The sequence below is a fragment of the Entelurus aequoreus genome, linkage group LG10 (genome assembly GCF_033978785.1).
Source record: "Entelurus aequoreus isolate RoL-2023_Sb linkage group LG10, RoL_Eaeq_v1.1, whole genome shotgun sequence".
Classification (NCBI taxonomy): domain Eukaryota; kingdom Metazoa; phylum Chordata; class Actinopteri; order Syngnathiformes; family Syngnathidae; genus Entelurus; species Entelurus aequoreus.
Genome location: NC_084740.1, coordinates 69,991,755 through 70,010,596, shown reverse-complemented (window position 1 = coordinate 70,010,596; position 18,842 = coordinate 69,991,755). Strand labels below are relative to the sequence as shown.

Below are 18,842 nucleotides of genomic sequence, written 5' to 3'. Positions count from 1 at the left end.
CTTTTGCAGCACTTCGTCTCCAGGCCAGGTGCTGCTCCCTATTGCCAACTGGAAACCAAAGGTACCCCCTGTCACTGGAGACGACATCGGACCGCAAATAGTGCACGTCTACGAGGTACACGTGTCCGCAACACACACTCATTAAACATGTATTTAATGTACTATGTTTGAGCCCAAGGGAGAACCAAATGTGTAATTTGAGTCTTAAGCTGTAAAAAAGATTGAGCAGAGGCCAACAAATATTGCTCCATAGATGATATTTATAAAAATAAGATATTTCGTAGGGGTGTAATGGTACATGTATTTAATGTTTTTTTTATTTGAGAAATTTACCAGATTAAATTCAGAAAATTGCAGCAAAAAGTGTAATTTCACGTCAAAAATTATTTTATAAGAAAATGTTGCAATATTTACAAGACAAAGAAAAGAGAAAAGTCATTTTACAAAAAAAAGTTATTCCACTAAAAAAGTATTGACTTGTATTTAAAAAATACTGCAATTTTACTTATTAAAAGTCATAATACTACAATGAAATCTGGATCTACAATATATGATTTCAATTTTACAAGATGAACATTGGCATATAGTGAGCAAAAGTTGTAATTAATTTTTTACTTCTACACTAAAATGTAGTAATATTTAATTCAATGTTACAGGTTAAAAAAAAATCAGAATATTACCAAAAAATACTTTTTACAGGAAATGATTGCAATTTCACAAAAGAAAGTTGTGAAGGAAAAGGTCATCTTTTTTTACAAAAATAATTTAATTTGAGGGGTAAAAAGATTGCGCAAAGTAAATCTGAATTTTACAAAAGATGTATCCAAGTTTACATTTATATTACATTTTATGGCAATTGTACAGATAAAAAGTCGGAATGCTACAAAAAAATCTGAATCTACATGTGATTTGAATTTTACAGGACGAACATTGTCATACACTGAGAAAAAAGTTGTATTTCAACACTAAAATGTAGTTATTATTTACTGCAATGTTACAGTCAAAAAAAGGCAAAATATCAAAAGAAAATCTATATCTTAGAGGACATTATTGTGATTTACAATCGAAAGTTGTCTTGTTGTAAGATAAAAAAAACTAATAATTTTCATAGGGAAATGCTTTGAAATTTAAAAAGAATATTCTGAAAAATAAATCTTAATTTTATCAAAAGAAATTCAATTTTACAAGACATTTCACTGCAATTTTACCGATAAAAAGTCAGAATGTTACAATAAAATATGGATATACAATATATAATTTAAATTTGACAAACATTGTCATACATTGAGAAAAAGTTGTCATTTTAAGTGTGAAAAGTTCCATTTCAACACTAAAACGTAGTAATATTACTGCAAATTCATGGGTAAAAAGTCAGAATACTATTTTACCAATAAAAAGTTAGAATGCTACAATAAAATCTGGATATACAATATATAATTTCAATTTTACATGACAAAAATGGTCATACAGTGAGAAAAAAAGTTGTAAGAGAAAAAAATTATAATTTTCATAGGGAAAATGTTTTGAGGTTTAAAAATAATATTCTGAAAAATACATCTGAATTTTACCTACAAATTTTCATTTTTACAAGACATTTTACTGCCATTTTACCAATAACAAGTCAGAATGCTACAATAAAATCTGAGAAAAAAGTTGTAATTTTAAGTGTAAAAAGTTCTATTTCAACACTAAAATGTAGTAATATTTACTGCAAAGTCATGGGTAAAAAGTCAGGATACCTCACAAAAAAATCTAAATTTTACATGAAATGATTTGTATTTTACAATCAAGAGTGATTTTGTGTGAAAAAAGTAAGAGAAAAAGTAATAATTTTTCATAAGAACAATTCAAAAATTTAAGCAGTAAAAAGTATTCTGCAAAACAAATCTGAATTTTACAAAAAAAAAATAGCAATTTAACAAGACAATGTGTTGCATTATGAGGTAAAAAAAGTTGTAATCTTTCGAAAAAAAATTGCTAATTTTTCAAGAAAAAAGTTCCTATTAATCGTAATTTTAATTACTGGTGTATGATTTTTTCTTATTTGAAAAAAATAATTAAATCGTGATTGTGGCATACCGTTACACCCCTGATAGATTATAAACGTACAAAGAGATAGATATTGAGAGGAAAAGTTTGTCTTTGCCTTGGGACATGCTCGCTAGAGGACGTTGGCGTGACGAGTGAAGGGTTGCTTATTGATCAGTGATTGTTTGATGGTGAAGTTGCTGAACAACGGTCCAAGTACGTTCAGCAAGGCGTCGCTGGAGGTGGAGTGGCCGTACCACTACAAGAACGGATCGTTGCTCTACATCACCAGCTTCGACACCGAAGGACCCATCAACTGCACCACCGACGTGGAGATCAACCCTCGCAACGTGTCGGTGAGACGTACGCTCGCACGTGCACTGATGGCCGCCATTGACAGGGACGACGAACACATCGCTTAGGGCTGGGCGATATGGCTGGAAACTGTAGTGTTTTTTATATGGAGCTATATTGATATTTGGTAGATGACCTGTTGAAAATAATGACCAGGAGAACAAATATTAAACGTAAACATTTTTATTTCAAATGTAACCTTCCACTGATTATAATCCCTCAGCTATCGAGGCATAAAGGAAAGGAAATGTCAACACAAGCATGGAAAACAAGCAATGTAAATAAAATTGTAAAATCACATTGAACAATTAACAATAACCTCTTAAAATGAAGGTGCAAAATAAGGAATATGTAACAAATGCTTAATAAAGTGTAACAAAATAGTGCAAAGTGTGAAAATGTAAACAGAGGAAAGCTGGGAAATATTTTCTGCAGGTTTAGTGCCAGGAAGTTACGGCTGTGCTCTAAAGGGTGAGCGCGGTCTTGGTGGGGACGAGCACCTTGTATCATTTACAGACCACATTTGAAAAAATCCCCAAAAACTGCCATACTGTGACTTTTTGTCTTTTATCCACAATTTCTTCATTTTGACTTTCTCTTCTCACTCCATGTAAAGAATCAACAGCCAGACAACAAGATGGCGGAACCAACCTCTGGTTTCTTCCAACAGAAAAAAAAATATATTTAATGCATTTTTTATTGATATCAATTTTGATTGATTTATATTGATATCGTTTTATCGCCCAGCCCTAACGCAGATAGATGTTCATCCTACATTTGCAACTTTTCAGACTTATGTACAGTATATTTTTCTGTGTAAAATCTACATTATGAGGTTAACGCAGGGGTGTCACACTTGTTTTCCTCAAGGACCACATTGCAGTTAGGGCTGTCCTTAGAGGGCCGCTAATTCATATATGAATTTGCCTAAACATTTGAATATTATATATTTTTGTATGCACACTGTAAAAAATAATCTGTATATTTTACAGTAAAAACTGGCAACTCATCGACTCACTGGAATTTTACTGCCGTAAAGTGTTTTTACAACATTTTACAGTAAATGGAAAAACTGTCAGTTTAGTGGCCAGAATTTTACAGTAAAATGTACTGTGGTTTTACAACATCTTACTGTAAATAGGAAAAACGGCACCACTGTTATTTTTTTTAATTCTAGCAACAGAGCTGCCAGTTTTTTACCGTCAAAAAAATGTGTGACCCTTTTTCCGTTTACAGTAATACACGGTAAAAACAAGCGTAGTTGACAGAATTTTACTGTAATAAAAAAAAGTATTTTTAAAAAAATATTTTCTTATTAAAAGTTAATATGCTGTTAAAAAAAACACCATAAATGTAACCCCTAAAATCTAAAATGAACAATTTGATGGTTCACTTGCTTTGAAATCATAGTTCAAGCAGATATCTACAACCTTTGTTTTTACTTTGACCCCAAAAATTGTTTGGAAAGTATGATGATACAATATTTGTTGCAATAGTGGTTAATATTAAAGTTGAAAAAATATGCATATTCATTCAGTACGTAAATTGTTTTCTGTCCAAACGGATTTAGTAAGCTAAAATATGGTACCTTATTGATGCATATTTTTTCCTGGCCTTCAAAGGCCATATAAAATGATGCGGCGGGCCAGACCTGGCCCCGGGCCTTGAGTTTGACACCTGTGGGTTAACGTATCCCTGCTTTTAATTTTTACGCCACTCCGAAATCTCGTGATCGGTTAAGTTAAAGTACCACTGATAGTCACACACACACACACACTAGGTGTGGTGACATTTGTCCTCTGCATTTGACCCATCCCCTTGTTCCACCCCCTGGGAGGTGAGGGGAGCAGTGAGCAGCAGCGGTGGCCACGCCCGGGAATAATTTTGGTGATTTAACCCCAAATTCCAACCCTTGATGCTGAGTGCCAAGCAGGCAGGTAATGGGTCCCATTTGTATAGTCTTTGGTTACGAGAACTTGACGAGATTGCGTGAATTTGTCATGTCACACCTTTAGGAAGTCCATTTATGGTAACTGCTGCTCAGCACCGAGAAATGGGAAGACTTTAATTTTACGGGAAGCTAAAGACTGACCTTACTTTTTTTTCTACCTTTAACACACAGACCCTGTTAGCCTGGGGCTAAATGCCTGCTTCTTGTTTTTTCATCTTGTAGAGTCCGCTGACGTCGGCGAAGAATGCCAGCGGCGTGGCGCCCAGGGAGCGCGAGTCGGAGGGCCGCAACCGCAACCATGTCCGCAAGCGAGACCTGGAGACGAGAGACTCCCAGAACGATCTGCTAAGCCTGGTGAGGTCTCTTGCACCTCACTGTGACGTACACCTAAGAAGCAATGTGGTCACATGACTATATGCTGCTATACTGTCAGTGGAATGATCGATATTGATAATCATGATGGATTGTGTCTGTGTCTGTGTCTGTGTCTGTGTCTGTGTCTGTGTGTGTGTGTGTGTGTGTGTGTGTGTGTGTGTGTGTGTGTGTGTGTGTGTGTGTGTGTGTGTGTGTGTGTGTGTGTGTGTGTGTGTGTGTGTGTGTGTGTGTGTGTGTGATTGTGTAGGACTGCAGCACAGCAGAGTGTCTGAAGCTGAGATGTCAGGTTGGCCGTCTGGAGAGGAAGAAGAACGCCATCCTCTTCATCTACTCCAGACTAGATGTCAACAACTTCCTCGCGGTACTTGCACAATGCTACACAACAGACACACAACGCTATACTGCGGCTGCAATGGTGCACGGGAATTAGACACACACAATTCTACATAACAGTTATACAAACAACAGACACAAATCTGCTTAACAGTTACACACTCAGTGCTACACAAAAGTTTTAAAAACAAATACACAACAGTTAACACTCCCACACACACCATTCTGCTATATAGAAGTCTTACACAAACGCGCACGGACACAAATCTGCTTAACAGTTACACACTCGGTGCTACACAACAGTTTTAAAAACACAAATACATAACAGTTACACACAAAGCTATACAGGAGTTTCATACACACAATTCCACAACAGTTACACAAATTCTACACTGTTATTCACAATTCGGCATACCAGCTACACACACACACACACACACACACACACACAATTCTGCTACATGGAAGTTTTACACACACGCGCACAAAATATATCTGCATAACAGTGCTACACAACAGTTTTACAAATTCTACACCAGTTACACACACACACCATTCTGCTACACAGATGTTTTTACACACACTCGCACAGACACAACTCTTCTTAACAGTTACACACTTAGTACTACACAACAGTTTTAAAAAACTTACACAAATACACAACAGTTACACTCAAAGCTATACAATAGTTTAATACACACAATGCCACACAACAGTTACAGAAATTCTACACAACAATTACACACAATTCTGCATACCAGTTACACACACACAATTCAGCTACATAGAAGTTTTACAAACACCCGCACAAACACAAATCTGCATAACAGTTACACACTCAGTGCTACACAACCATTTTAAAAACACATACATAAATACACAACAGTTACACACAACTATGGATACCAGTTACACACACACACACACACACACGATTCTGCTACATAGAAGTTTTACACACACGCGCAGACACAAATCTACTTAACAGTTACACACTCTGTGCTACACAACAGTCTTAAAACACATACACAACAGTTACACACAAAGCTATACAATAGTTGTATACACACAATGCCACACAACAGTTACACTAATTCTACACAACAATTACACAAAATTTGGCATACCAGTTACTTACACACACAATTCTGCTACATTGACGTTTTACAAACACTCGTACAAACACAAATCTGCATAACAGTTACACACTCAGTGCTACAAAACCGTTTTAAAAACACATACACAAATACATAACAGCTACACACAACTATGGATACCAGTTACACACACACACACACACAATTCGCTTTCATAGAAGTTTTTTTACACACGCGCAGAGACACAAATCTGCTTAACAGTTACACACTCAGTGCTACACAACAGTTTTACAAACACATACACAAATACACAACAGTTACCACAAAGCTATACAATAGTTTTGTACACAATGCCACATAACAGTTTTTCACCATTTAGCATAATAGTTACACACACACACAATTCTGCAACATAAAAGTCTTACACACTCATGCACAAACACAAATCTGCTTAACAGTAACACACTCAGTGCTACAAAACCGTTTTACAAACACGTACACAAATATACAACAGTTACACACAATTCTTCATATCTGTTACACACAAACATAATTCTGCTACATAGGTTTTACACACACGCGCGCAAACACAAACCTTCTTAACAGTTACACACTCATTGTTAAACAACCGTTTTAAAGACATACACAAATACACACCAGTTACACTCGCACACACACACCATTCTGCTCTATAGATGCTTTTCCCACTCACGCACAGACACAAATCTGCTTAACAGTTACACACTCAATGCTACACAACAGTTTTAAAAACACTTACACAAATACACAACAGTTACACAACAGTTTTGTACACAATGCCACACAACAGTTATACAAATTCTACACAACGTTTTTTCCCAATTTGGCATAATAGTTACACACCCAAATCTGCAACATAGAAGTGTTACACACGCTCGCACAAACACAAATCTGCTTAAAAGTAACCCACTCAGTGCTACACAACAGTTTTAAAAACATGTGCACAAATACATATGTTACACACAAAGCTATACAATAGATTTGTACACACAATTCCACAACAGTTACACAAATTTTACAAAGTTATTCAGAATTCGGCATACCAGCTACACACACACACAATTCTGCTAAATGGAAGTTTTACACACACGGGCACAAAATAAATCTGCATAACAGTTACACACTCAGTGCTACACTAGTTTTACAAACACTTACACAAATACACAATTCTGCATACCAGATACACACACACACACACACACACAATTAAGCAACAGTTACACACACAATGAGACAGAAGTTTTACACACACACAAACACATGCTTAACAGTTTTTTACACACAAAAACAGTTAAACACAAAGCTATACTATAGCTTTATACAGACAGTGTTACACAACCGTTACACTTAGACACAGTACTACACTATAGTTACACTCGCACACAGTACCACACTAGTTTCACACACATGCAATTTTAGGCGACAACAATTTCATGCAACCACGCGCAAACATGGTCGACGCAACTGATACACACGCATGTAACACAAAACAACAATTGCACACACAATGCTACACAACTGTCCTTGTGTTCAGGCTGAGAATCAGAATCGCTCGTATGTGATCCGGTCTACGGCGTCCTTCAGTGTCATCGAGATGCCGTACAAGAACCTCGAGTCGGAACTGCCGTCCAACAGCACCACCGTGAGACAGACAGACACACACACACACACACACACGTTCTTGTATTTGTTACCTTCTTGAGACCTCTTTAGGACCACCCTTTCTAGATATATAAAGATTTGTATTTACAACATTAATAATATATACAAACTATACAAATATTAAAAAAGGTAAGCTTTTAGTTTTTTGTTGTTGAATTTTTTTGTTTGTAATTAGTTTTTAATCTTCATTATTTACTTCATGTTATTACAGTATGTCTCTATATACATATTTATTTTTTTAAATTAACTTTGGCATTTCAATTTCTTACACACACTTCTTATTACATATGTTGACCAGAGGGGGAGCACTTTTAAAAGCGACACACAGTCAATTTGAAAAATCCCTCCTTTTTGGGACCACCCTCATTTTGATAGATTTCACCACCAGGGGTGCAAATGAGACATGCTCTATTAGATGGTGTTGGGTTAGTTACTGAAAACCAGTAATTAGTTACAGTTACTAGTTACTTTATTTCAAAAGTAACTCTGTTACTAATAACTCAGTTACTTACACCAAAAAGTAATGCGTTACTGTGAAAAGTAGCTATTTAATTACTTCGATTTAAAAAAAAAAAAATGTAAAGCCCCCTTTAATGCCCTTTTAGCCTTCATTTCAGTATTGTTATTGCACTGGAGAATAATACAATGTGTTGATCAACTTGACATGCATTTGCATCACTGAACTATGCCAAGCAATGTGCTCTACATACAACACACAAAGACAAAGATATGTTTCAAAGGGCCAATTTGTTTCAGACCAAAACAAATTGACAAAACTATTTTAAATAGCTGCAACATAACATACATAAGTAACAAACAGCATGATAACAACATAGCTGTAAACCAAGGAAGGCACACACTACATACACAAAGCCTAACCAGATGTTTTTTTCTCTCAAGGAATTCTGAAATGAAATCAAGTCTGAAGCCCAGAACACTCTACACATTTCCCCAGTTTTAGTTTAGAGAAAAGGAAAGATTGGCCTGGCCCACTAGGATCCCTCTTTATGTTTGTGAACTTCATAGTCTATACATTTAGAGTGATAATCAAACACTCTAGAAGTCTAGAATGAAAGAGCAACAGTATATACGAGAATTGACAGAGTGTGTGTACCTTCAGTGCTGAATGATGAGCAGAGGCAGAGTTTGGAGTGTTTTCTTTAGCTCGCGTTCCATTTTTATGTCCCCACTGTCCACTGTGTCCAGGTACGTGGAAAATGTTTTCCGTGCCATTTGCTGTTTGATGCTCGATATCATGCTAATTAGCTGCCTGAAAGCGGGTGACTCCACTGTAGAAATAGCCTGCATGTCTTCTAGCACAGTGGTCCCCAACCACCGGGCCGCGGCCCGGTACCGGTCAGTGGATCGATTGGTACCGGGCCGCACAAGAAATTGTTTTTTTTTACTAAACCAACATAAAAACACAAACTACACTTACAATTAGTGCACCAACCCAAAAAACCTCCCTCCCCTATTTACACTCAATCACACTCATTCGCACGAAAGGGTTGTTTCTTTCTGTTATAAATATTTCTGGTTCCTACATTATATATTAATACAGTCTGCAGGGATACAGTCCGTAAACACACATGATTGTATTTTTTATGACATAAAAAACAAAAAAAAGATCTGTTTCTAGTCGATACTACATAAAAAATAACGTAAAGTAACGTAGTAACGGTAACTGAGTTACTGAATATAAAAAATAACGCGTTAGACTACTAGTTACCGCCGAAAATAACGGCGTTACAGTAACGCGTTAGTCCCAACACTGATTAGATGCAATGGTTTTCCGTATTGGGACCATGATTTATGTCCTAACTTGTTCACCGGTCCTCATATGGAAGGTACTTTTCCTTGTTGACGCCTCAAGAAGGGTAGAAATACAAAAACACACACACACACGTGCTAGCAGTTAGCGCTGAGGGCGCTTCAAGTTCTTTGTTTGCGTGGAACAGGTTAGCGTGTCTGTGCTGTGGGTGGCCGACACCCCCCAGTCGGTGCCAGGCTGGGTGGTGGCGCTGGCCGTGCTGGCGGGACTTTTGTTGCTGGCGCTGCTCATCTTCATCATGTACAAGGTGAGCAAGATGTCCTCCACTGTCAACAGCTCACACAGGCAAAAACTCCTCCTCCTCCTTCTTCTTCTTCTTCAGTTGGGCTTCTTCAAAAGGGTGCGACCCCCCCAGGAGGACTCCATGGAGAAGGAGCAGCTGCAGCCCGAGGAGAATGGCAACACTGACACCTAGTGGTCACACTGGGCACTGCGCCTCCAATGCCAGGAAAGAAGATGGCTCTTTATCACGGCAGCCATCGACCAGAACTTTGATACCACTCCCACGTGCACGCCACCTTAGCTTAGCTTAGCACAAAGCCCCACACGTGTGAGTGGTATCGATATTCTAACCAGCGTTTGCACTTTGCCTCCTGCTTGGAGTGGTTTTGACTTCAGAAACAATTTCAACACAGCCAATAATTACTTTCACTTCTAGTGCCAATCAATGCTTCTGGCTGCCAACCTGGTGTTCAAAGCATAGCTAGCTAGTTAGCCGGCTAGCACCAACGCACACTCCAAGTCGTCAATTATTTACGAAAAGTGGCTCAGATTTACGAGGTCAATAATGACTTTTACTTTTATTTCCAATCAACGCTCGTGACTGCCGGCCCTGACGAGGCTAGTGTTTAAAGCACAGCTAGCTGGTAAGCTAGCTAGCACCATCGCACACTCCCAAGTTAATTGTAAAGCAATGACTCCCGCGTGTTAGCTAGCTGCTTTAGGGGCGGTGCCAGCAACTTGAGGGTTCCAGGTTCGATCCCAGCTTCTGCCATCCTAGTCACTGCCGTTGTGTCCTTGGGCAAGACACTTCACCCACCTGCTCCCAGTGCCACCCACACTGGTTTAAATGTAACTTAGATATTGGGTTTCACTATGTAAAAGCGCTTTGAGTCATTAGAGAAAAGCGCTATATAAATATAATTCCCTTCACTTTTGTCAGCGTTTACAACTAACGTTTCACTTGGCTGAAATGTTTGTCATTTTATTTGCTGTTAAAAAATATTTGGAGTGTAACCCTGTCTTGGCTAACTAGCTAGGCTAATGTTTGAGCTTCATTAACAAAATAGAAAGTCGCTAAATCGTGCTTGTTTTGACAGAATCAAACATTCGCACACAACGCTCGGATTCGCACTGAGGTCAACAAATCTACTATTGCCAAGGAAACCGAAAAGCGACTTGGAAGGGCGGGGCTTCGGTGCATTCACTTGCTGTGATGTGTTTTTTTTTTTTTGATAATGCAGTTTGCAGACCCGATTCTAATTTTTTACGATTGCTAATAAAAAAAAATGTTTTTCCCAGAATCTGTAAATCTAAAAACCCATATTGGGTTTCCATTCTACATGTTTTAATCGATTAATCATCACTCCGTGTTGTTCACCAGGGGGCGCCGCTGCCGCAACTCCACATAACGCAGTACTTCCCGTGACCGTAGTTTTTTAACAAATGAGTCTTGGCGGAGGTAGAACAAGTGCGGCAACACGGCGCCCACTCTGAACAACCAAGTATTAAAATTAGCGTTCACGTGTGCGCACTTTTGATGTATTCCTTCACGCTTTTGTGATTTCACCTTTTCAATGAAAATAAACTTTGTCAACACGTTTGTGTGAGGCGTTGACAATGTTCGACACGTGCCGACCATACTTGCCAACCTTGAGACCTCCGAATTTGGGAGATGGGGGGGCGGGGTTTGGTGGTAGCGGGGGTGTATATTGTAGCCTGGAAGAGTTAGGGCTACAAGGGATTCTGGGTATTTGTTCTGTTGTGTTTATGTTGTGTTACGGTGCGGATGTTCTCCCGAAATGTGTTAGTCATTCTTGTTTGGTGTGGGTTCACAGAGTGGCGCATATTTGTAACAGTGTTAAAGTTGTTTATATGGCCAGCCTCAGTGTGACCTGTATGGCTGTTGATCAAGTATGTCTTGCAGTCACGTGTCTGCAGAAGCCGCATACGACATGTGACTGGGCCGGCATGCTGTTTGTATGGAGTAAAAGCGGACGCGACAACAGGTTGTAGATGACGCTTAAGGCAGTGCCATCACGGCACACCCTCGATATTGTTGTCCGGGTGAAAATCGGGAGAATGGTTGCCCCGGGAGATTTTCCGGAGGGGCACTGAAAATCGGGAGTCTCCCGGAAAAATCGGGAGGGTTGGCAAGTATGGTGCCGACATTCCCTCTGGCCAGCAGGGGGTAGCATCACATGGGCTGAAAGAAGGAAGGGGGCGCTGCTCAAGAAAAATGTCATCAGTTTATTTGAAGGGAGGAAAAAAACCCTGAGATCCAACTTCGCTTGCGTCTGATTGGTCAAAGCTCCGTCAGCAGGAAGCTGAGGTCACTTCCTGGCTCGTACTCCACCGCCGCTTGTCCCCTATCGGGCGCCACGCAGCCATTAAGAGGCGCCGTGTCGCAGTAGCGTGCTCGTTGGCGCTTACCTGGTAAAGAGTCGCGCCTTGGTGCTTCCCAACAGAGTTGCTCGCTGGCCCTCCACCAGCAGCATAGAACCTTCACGAAGACCCTGGACAGACGTAAACATGATCGCACGCCGGACAGAACCGTCTGCCCCGCGTAATGTCAGCGTGGTCTCACCAGAACCGACGGCGTATCCGGCTCCTCGTGGTACTGAGCGATGCGTTGCTCTCTCGTCTCCTGCATGAGCCAACATCATCGTCATGTCAGCTGACTGCTACTTTGACCCGTTCTGTGGTCATGTGACCAGAGACCTTTGGGCCTCGCTCTGCGGCGCCTGATAAGACCGGGCTGATCACGTTTGATCTTAATGACACACCTTGTTTGAGTAGTCCAATCAGCCGAAAGGTGTCAAAGTGCACGAGGAAGACTAGATAAGGAGCGCTCGATGGCGTCAGCGATTGAGACTCACCCCCATGTGGCGACTGTTGAGGTCGGCGTCCAAGAAGTGTGGGTTGATGTTGAAGGGGACGAGGCCGATGGCGGCGAAAGAAGGCGGGAATACGATGGGCATGTCGTTGGTGGTGCTGATGCTCACAGTGGCCACGTTGGTGCCGGCACTGGAGCCCATGTACGGCACGCCGTCCTGGACCGGACAAGAAAGGAACACAGGAATTTGAAATAAAGACCGCCTTGACGTCTGTCTAACTTTAGGTCAAAAGCCCACCTCCAGAACCCTTCTCCGGATCTCGGTCAGCAGATGGTTGTCATAGAGACACTTCAGCAGCCGGAAAGTGTTGCCTCCACCTGTAAGAGACGCATATGACACCTAAGTGGACTGACACTGGATTGACATGTTTACACCAGACCTAAATGGACTGACACTGGACTGCAGCACACCAACTAAATCAGAACAGGATTGAGATAGGCCACATACACTGGACCTAAGTAGAATGACACTGGACTACAGAAGGCTTAGAGTTGACACAATCCTTATGTTTACATTAAGCCTTAGAAGACTGACACTGGATTAGAATTGGTAGACGGGCAGTGGCTTGACCCAAAACCTTAGACTGGCCCTGGACAGATGTATGCAGTCTGATACTGGTTTGACAATCAACCTAAATTGACTGAGGTGTAATTGAAACAGGACCTAAGTGGACTGACACTAGATCTAAATTGACTGACACTAAACTACAGAAGACTTACTCGATCAGAACAGAATTGATACAAGCCTAATGTTTACACTAGACTTAAGAAGACTGACACTGGATTGAAACAATAATGACACAGCATTTACGCCAGACCTAAGAGGACGGATGCAGAATTGTAAACAGACCAAATGGACTGACACTGAATTGATTCTAGATTTACTGTATATTGGCTGATACTGTTTTGGCAATCAACCTAAATCGACGGAGTTTGAATTGAAACCGGACCTAAGTGGACTGACACTAGATTTACACTTGGATTGACACTAGATCTAAGTTGACTGACACTACACTACAGAAGACTTACTGGATCAGAACAGAGTTGATACAAGCCTAATGTTTACATTAGACTTAAGAAGACTGACACTGGATTGAAACAAGAATGACACAGCATTTACGCCAGACCTAATAGGACGGATGCAGAATTGTAATCAGACCAAGTGGACTGACACTGGATTGATTCTAGATTTACTGTATATTGGCTGATACTGTTTTGACAATCAACCTAAATCGACTGAGTTTGAATTGAAACCGGACCTAAGTGGACTGACACTAGATTTACACTTGGACTGACACTAGACTACAGAAGACTTACTCGATCAGAACAGAGTTGATACAAGCCTAATGTATACATTAGACTTAAGGAGACTGACACTGGATTGAAAAAAGAATGACACAGCATTTACGCCAGACCTAAGAGGATGGATGCAGAATTGTAATCAGACCAAGTGGACTGACACTGGATTGATTCTAGATTTACTGTATATAGGCTGATACTGTTTTGACAATAGACAGTAGTGGACTGACACCTGATTTACACTGGACCTAATTGGACCGACACTAATTATAAGTCCACTGACACCTGATGAAAAAAGACTAACACTAGATATAAGTGGACTCGCACTCGATTTACACAAGACCTAATTAGAATGACAGACATAAGTGGACTAGGGCTGCAACAACTAATCGATTAAAATCGATTATAGAAATAGTTGGCGATTAATTTAGTCATCGATTCGTTGGATCTATGCTATGCGCAGAGGCTACTTTTTTTTATATATATATACATATATATAAACTGCAACATTTACAAACAGCTGAGAAACAATAATCCAAATAAGTATGGTGCCAGAATGCTGTTTTTTTCCAATAAAATACTGGAAAAGATAGAAATGTAGTTTGTCTATTTTATCCGATTATTAATCGAAGTAATAATCAACAGATTAATCGATTATCAAGTTAGTTGTTAGTTGCAGCCCTAAAGTGGACTGACACTTGACGGAAACTGGTCTGACACTAGATTTACACTAGACACGTGGTTCTCAAACTATCCCCCCACCCAAGTACCACCATAATGACCAATGTTAAAATACAGTAGTATAGTAGGTAGGGCTGTGAATCTTTGGGTGTCCCACGATTTGATTCAATATCGATTTTTTTTTTCAATTCAACACGATTCTCGATTCAAAAACGATTTTTTTCCGATTCAAAACGATTCTCTATTCATTTTCTACCGCTTATCCCGTTTGGGGTCACGGGGGGGCGCTGGAGCCTATCTCAGCTACAATCGGGCGGAAGGCGGGGTACACCCTGGACAAGTCGCCACTTGGATTTCAGCAGGATCTACCCCAGTCTGCTGACATGCAAGCAGAGTAGTAGATTTTTGTAAAAAGCTTTTATAATTGTAAAGGGGAATGTTTAATCAACTGATTGCAATAATGTCAATTTGTTTGAACTATTAAATGAACCAAAAATATGACTTATTTTATCTTTGTGAAAATATTGGACACAGTGTGTTGTCAAGTTTATGAGATGCGATGCAAGTGCACTGTGACACTATTCATTTATTTTTATTTTTATAAATGTCTAATGATAATGTCAATGAAGTATTTTTAATCACTGCTATGTTGAAATTGTAACTAATATTGATACTGTTGTTGATAATATTCATTTTTGTTTCACTACTTTTGGTTTGTTCTGTGTCGTGTTTGTGTCTCCTCTCAATTGCTCTTGTTTACTGCAGTTCTGAGTGTTGCTGGGTTCTTTGGCGTACCCCTAGATGGCGCCCGCGTGCCACTGACGGTACGTGGACCACTGATTGAGAATCACTGCAGTAGACAGAAGTGGTTTGACACTAGATTTACCCAGGACTTAATTATATTGACACTGGAGTGAGACTACTAAAGTCAGGGGTGTCCAAACTTTTTCCACTGAGGGCCGCACGTGGAAAAATTAAAGCAAGCGGGGGCCATTTTGATATGTTTCATTTTCAAACCATAACAAAATATGGATTTAAACATTTTTTTTTTATACCTTTAGCGCTCCCGGGGACCATAAAGGGTATCGGTCATTAAAATGTTAAAAACGGGTCAAATTATTTTTTATTTTAACGCTTTCTATATCAACTTCAAAAAAAAAAAAAAAGGTTTTATGTCTTTTTTTGTCAAAAACAACTTGTTTTTTTTATAGTAAAACTGAAATATGCAGTTTTTAGTAATTAGAGCCATAAAAAATCAATAATGCAGGACACAATTGATTTTAATTCATTATTAATTTTGAGTAATCACAGTGTAAATATAAATACAATCCAATTAATAATAATAATAATACCTGGGATTTATATAGCGCTTTTCTAAGTACCCAAAGTCGCTTTACATGTTAAAAACCCATCATTCATTCACACTTGGTGGTGGTAAGCTACTTTCGTAGCCACAGCTGCCCTGGGGTAGACTGACGGAAGCGTGGCTGCCAATTTGCGCCTACGGCCCCTCCGACCACCACCTATCATTCATTCACCGGTGTGAGCAGCACCGGGGGCAAGAGTGAAGTGTCCTGCCCAAGGACACAACGGCATGGTAAGAGGCTAGGAGCGAACCTGCAACCCCTCAGGTTTCTGACACGGGCGCTCTACCCACTACGCCAGGGGTGGGCAATTAATTTTTACCGGGGGCCGCATGAGCTACCCGAGCACTGCTGGAGGGCCACATCGACAATATTTCAATTAAATTTTGCTCAATATTATTTTTGATATATACCGTAAGATAAATAATAATAATAATAATAGTAATACTTCAACATAGTGTGTGTAACAGCATTCCATGACTAATATATATAAATTAACATTAATAATAAATGACAGTAAAATAAGCACACGTATGACTGAGGAGTCATAGTGTAACTTTGTGTGGTGTTTGAGTTGTCCGACTTTTTGTGTGGCCTTAAACGCACCAGTGGTTTAGTGCTATGCGTGTTGGTGACAGATGACAAGTTGGTTTTGGCCTGGTTTGTACGGCAGAAAATGACTAGTTTTTCGAGATAGAATTGTTTTACTCATGTTTTTGGTGTGGTTATGTCCGAATATAAACAGTTTTGCTCAATAAAGTGATCGATATAATTCCTGTCCTCGAAGCATCTCGATAGACGTTACAATAATTGAACGATGTTCAATTGAACGGTGTTGACGAACACCGTTAGGGCCGCTTGTTGTCACTGTCACTCAAAGTTGCATTGCAAAATTCCATAGAATAAATATGTTTATTTTGTTTAGAATTCAGATGGGATTTGATTTGGTGCGCGGCATATACTTGCTGCGCGCAGCGGACGCTTGAGCAGTGCGCAATTGCGCAGGCACGCACCTTAGGTGAGGGGATGTTGCTTTGCAGTTCATGTCTTGTTGAAAACACGCCATTCCTCATCAACTTTTCTCTTTTTGGCGTCTCGGGTGTAAACCGTGCATCACTTGTCGCTGCATGTGCACCTTCACTCGCAGGTTACACACGGACACACGCCCATAAATAATACTTTTCAAAATAAAAGCAGCACAGTTGTATTGCGCGCAGGACATAGATGTTTTTTCAACTTTATTTTGTAATTGCAGTTGTTCACATTCACTCACAATCACGCACACGTCCACACGGAAGTAATACAAATAACGATTTTCAAAACAAAAGCAGCACCGTTGTATTGCACACTCGACATAGATACTTTTTAGAATTTATTTTGTAATTTATAATTGGCCTCACGCGGGCCGGACAGGGACGCACAAAGGGCCGGATGCGGCCCGCAGAATGCCCAGGTCTGCACTACGCCATGCCGTCCCTTAAATATAAATATATTTGGGATCAAAAAGGTACCCCACTCAAAAAGTTAAACATTTTTTTTAACTTTCAACACTTAAGTTACGAGATCAACTTCAGATATATTTGTCGATTTTACGTTTGAACTATTATTTTGTTTGTTTTATGCTCTTTCGTCAAAACAAAACTGTTTTTATATGGCAACTACACAATATATGCAATATTTTTTACAACATAGAACATTTGGAAGTAATTGGAGCCTCGAAAATAATTCATTATAACATTGATTTTTTTGTCTTTTTTTGAGCTATGGCAAAAAAAAGGAAAATGTAGAAAGACAAAAGAAAAAAGCTTTGTGTCAACATTGCAACTTTTTCTCGTTAGATTTCACCTCATTCCACTTTTCTTTTTTTTTTTTTTTATTAAATTTTTTTGCAATAGCATTTCCAGAATGTGTGGCGGGCCTTCAAACAATTAGCTGCGGGCCGCACTTTGGACCCCCCTGACTAAAGCGGACTGACATCGGGCGAGACCAACAAGTCAATTCAAGAAACGCTGACCAATAAAAATGGCTTCCGCCTTGTTGACGGCATCAACGGGGTCGGCGGCGTCGTGGACGCTGTCGAGCTCGTAACCTGCAAGCACATTTTGAGCAAAATAAAACGTCACTTTTGGTTGTCATTCGTTCGCCACATAAAAGTTCACCCACCCAGAGTCCGCAACTTCTTTCGAGCGGTCTCGGCGTAGGCGTCCCTGTCGTGGAGCGCGTACGGGACGAACAAGACCCTCTTCACCTTCCTACAAAGTGTGCGGGTCATAGTCACGTCATTAAGAAACACTCGCGGTAATGACGTCATGGCGAAGTCCCTGTCAGATTATTTTTTTTTTTTAATAGACGCCGACAAGCACGCAAAAGTGCGCGTGCACGCTCGTACCTGCCCAAAAAGCGCGCGATGTGCTCGTGACAGTGGTCCAGGTAGCCGCTGCCGTGCAGCGTGGAATTGGACACCAGCAGGAGTCTCCCACTCTTCATCGCGTCCCTCTCAGCTGTCTCCCACCCGGAAGTCACGTGACTGGATGTCGCCCAATCCGGAGTGGGAGGAGTCAGCGATAGACCAATCGGAAGTAGGGACATTTAAAAGTGTCCAAATCGTAAACTATACGCGTGACATTGGAAAGGTGTACCTAATAAAGTGACCCGCGTCGACGACGTGCTGAGTGAGTTTTGCTCGCTCGCCCACGATGACGTCACGGGCGCA

At 40.0% G+C, this 18,842-nt stretch overlaps 2 protein-coding genes across 3 annotated transcripts in view; one reads left to right on the top strand and one right to left on the bottom strand.

The window, feature by feature from the left end:
- itgav (integrin, alpha V) overlaps positions 1 to 11,493 on the top strand; it is a 51,701-nt gene extending 40,208 nt beyond the window's left edge. For both annotated transcript variants that reach the window (XM_062061557.1, XM_062061558.1), the window contains exons 26-32: positions 10 to 115; positions 2,226 to 2,384; positions 4,556 to 4,687; positions 4,956 to 5,069; positions 7,712 to 7,819; positions 9,798 to 9,917; positions 9,993 to 11,493. In XM_062061557.1, the coding sequence (XP_061917541.1) occupies positions 10 to 115; positions 2,226 to 2,384; positions 4,556 to 4,687; positions 4,956 to 5,069; positions 7,712 to 7,819; positions 9,798 to 9,917; positions 9,993 to 10,085 (832 nt within the window). In that variant the 3' untranslated portion in view covers positions 10,086 to 11,493. The remainder of the gene's footprint in view (positions 1 to 9; positions 116 to 2,225; positions 2,385 to 4,555; positions 4,688 to 4,955; positions 5,070 to 7,711; positions 7,820 to 9,797; positions 9,918 to 9,992) is intronic.
- Positions 11,494 to 12,119: 626 nt separating this feature from the next.
- si:dkey-69o16.5 (Alpha-aspartyl dipeptidase-like) lies at positions 12,120 to 18,678 on the bottom strand. Its single transcript, XM_062061559.1, has 8 exons — positions 18,519 to 18,678; positions 18,293 to 18,381; positions 18,144 to 18,218; positions 13,024 to 13,103; positions 12,769 to 12,942; positions 12,477 to 12,536; positions 12,323 to 12,405; positions 12,120 to 12,258 (listed from the first exon to the last, which is right to left on the bottom strand). Exons 1-8 carry the CDS (start codon positions 18,614 to 18,616, stop codon positions 12,195 to 12,197), a joined length of 723 nt encoding a protein of 240 aa, XP_061917543.1. The 5' UTR covers positions 18,617 to 18,678; the 3' UTR covers positions 12,120 to 12,194.
- Between the last annotated feature and the right edge of the window lie 164 nt (positions 18,679 to 18,842).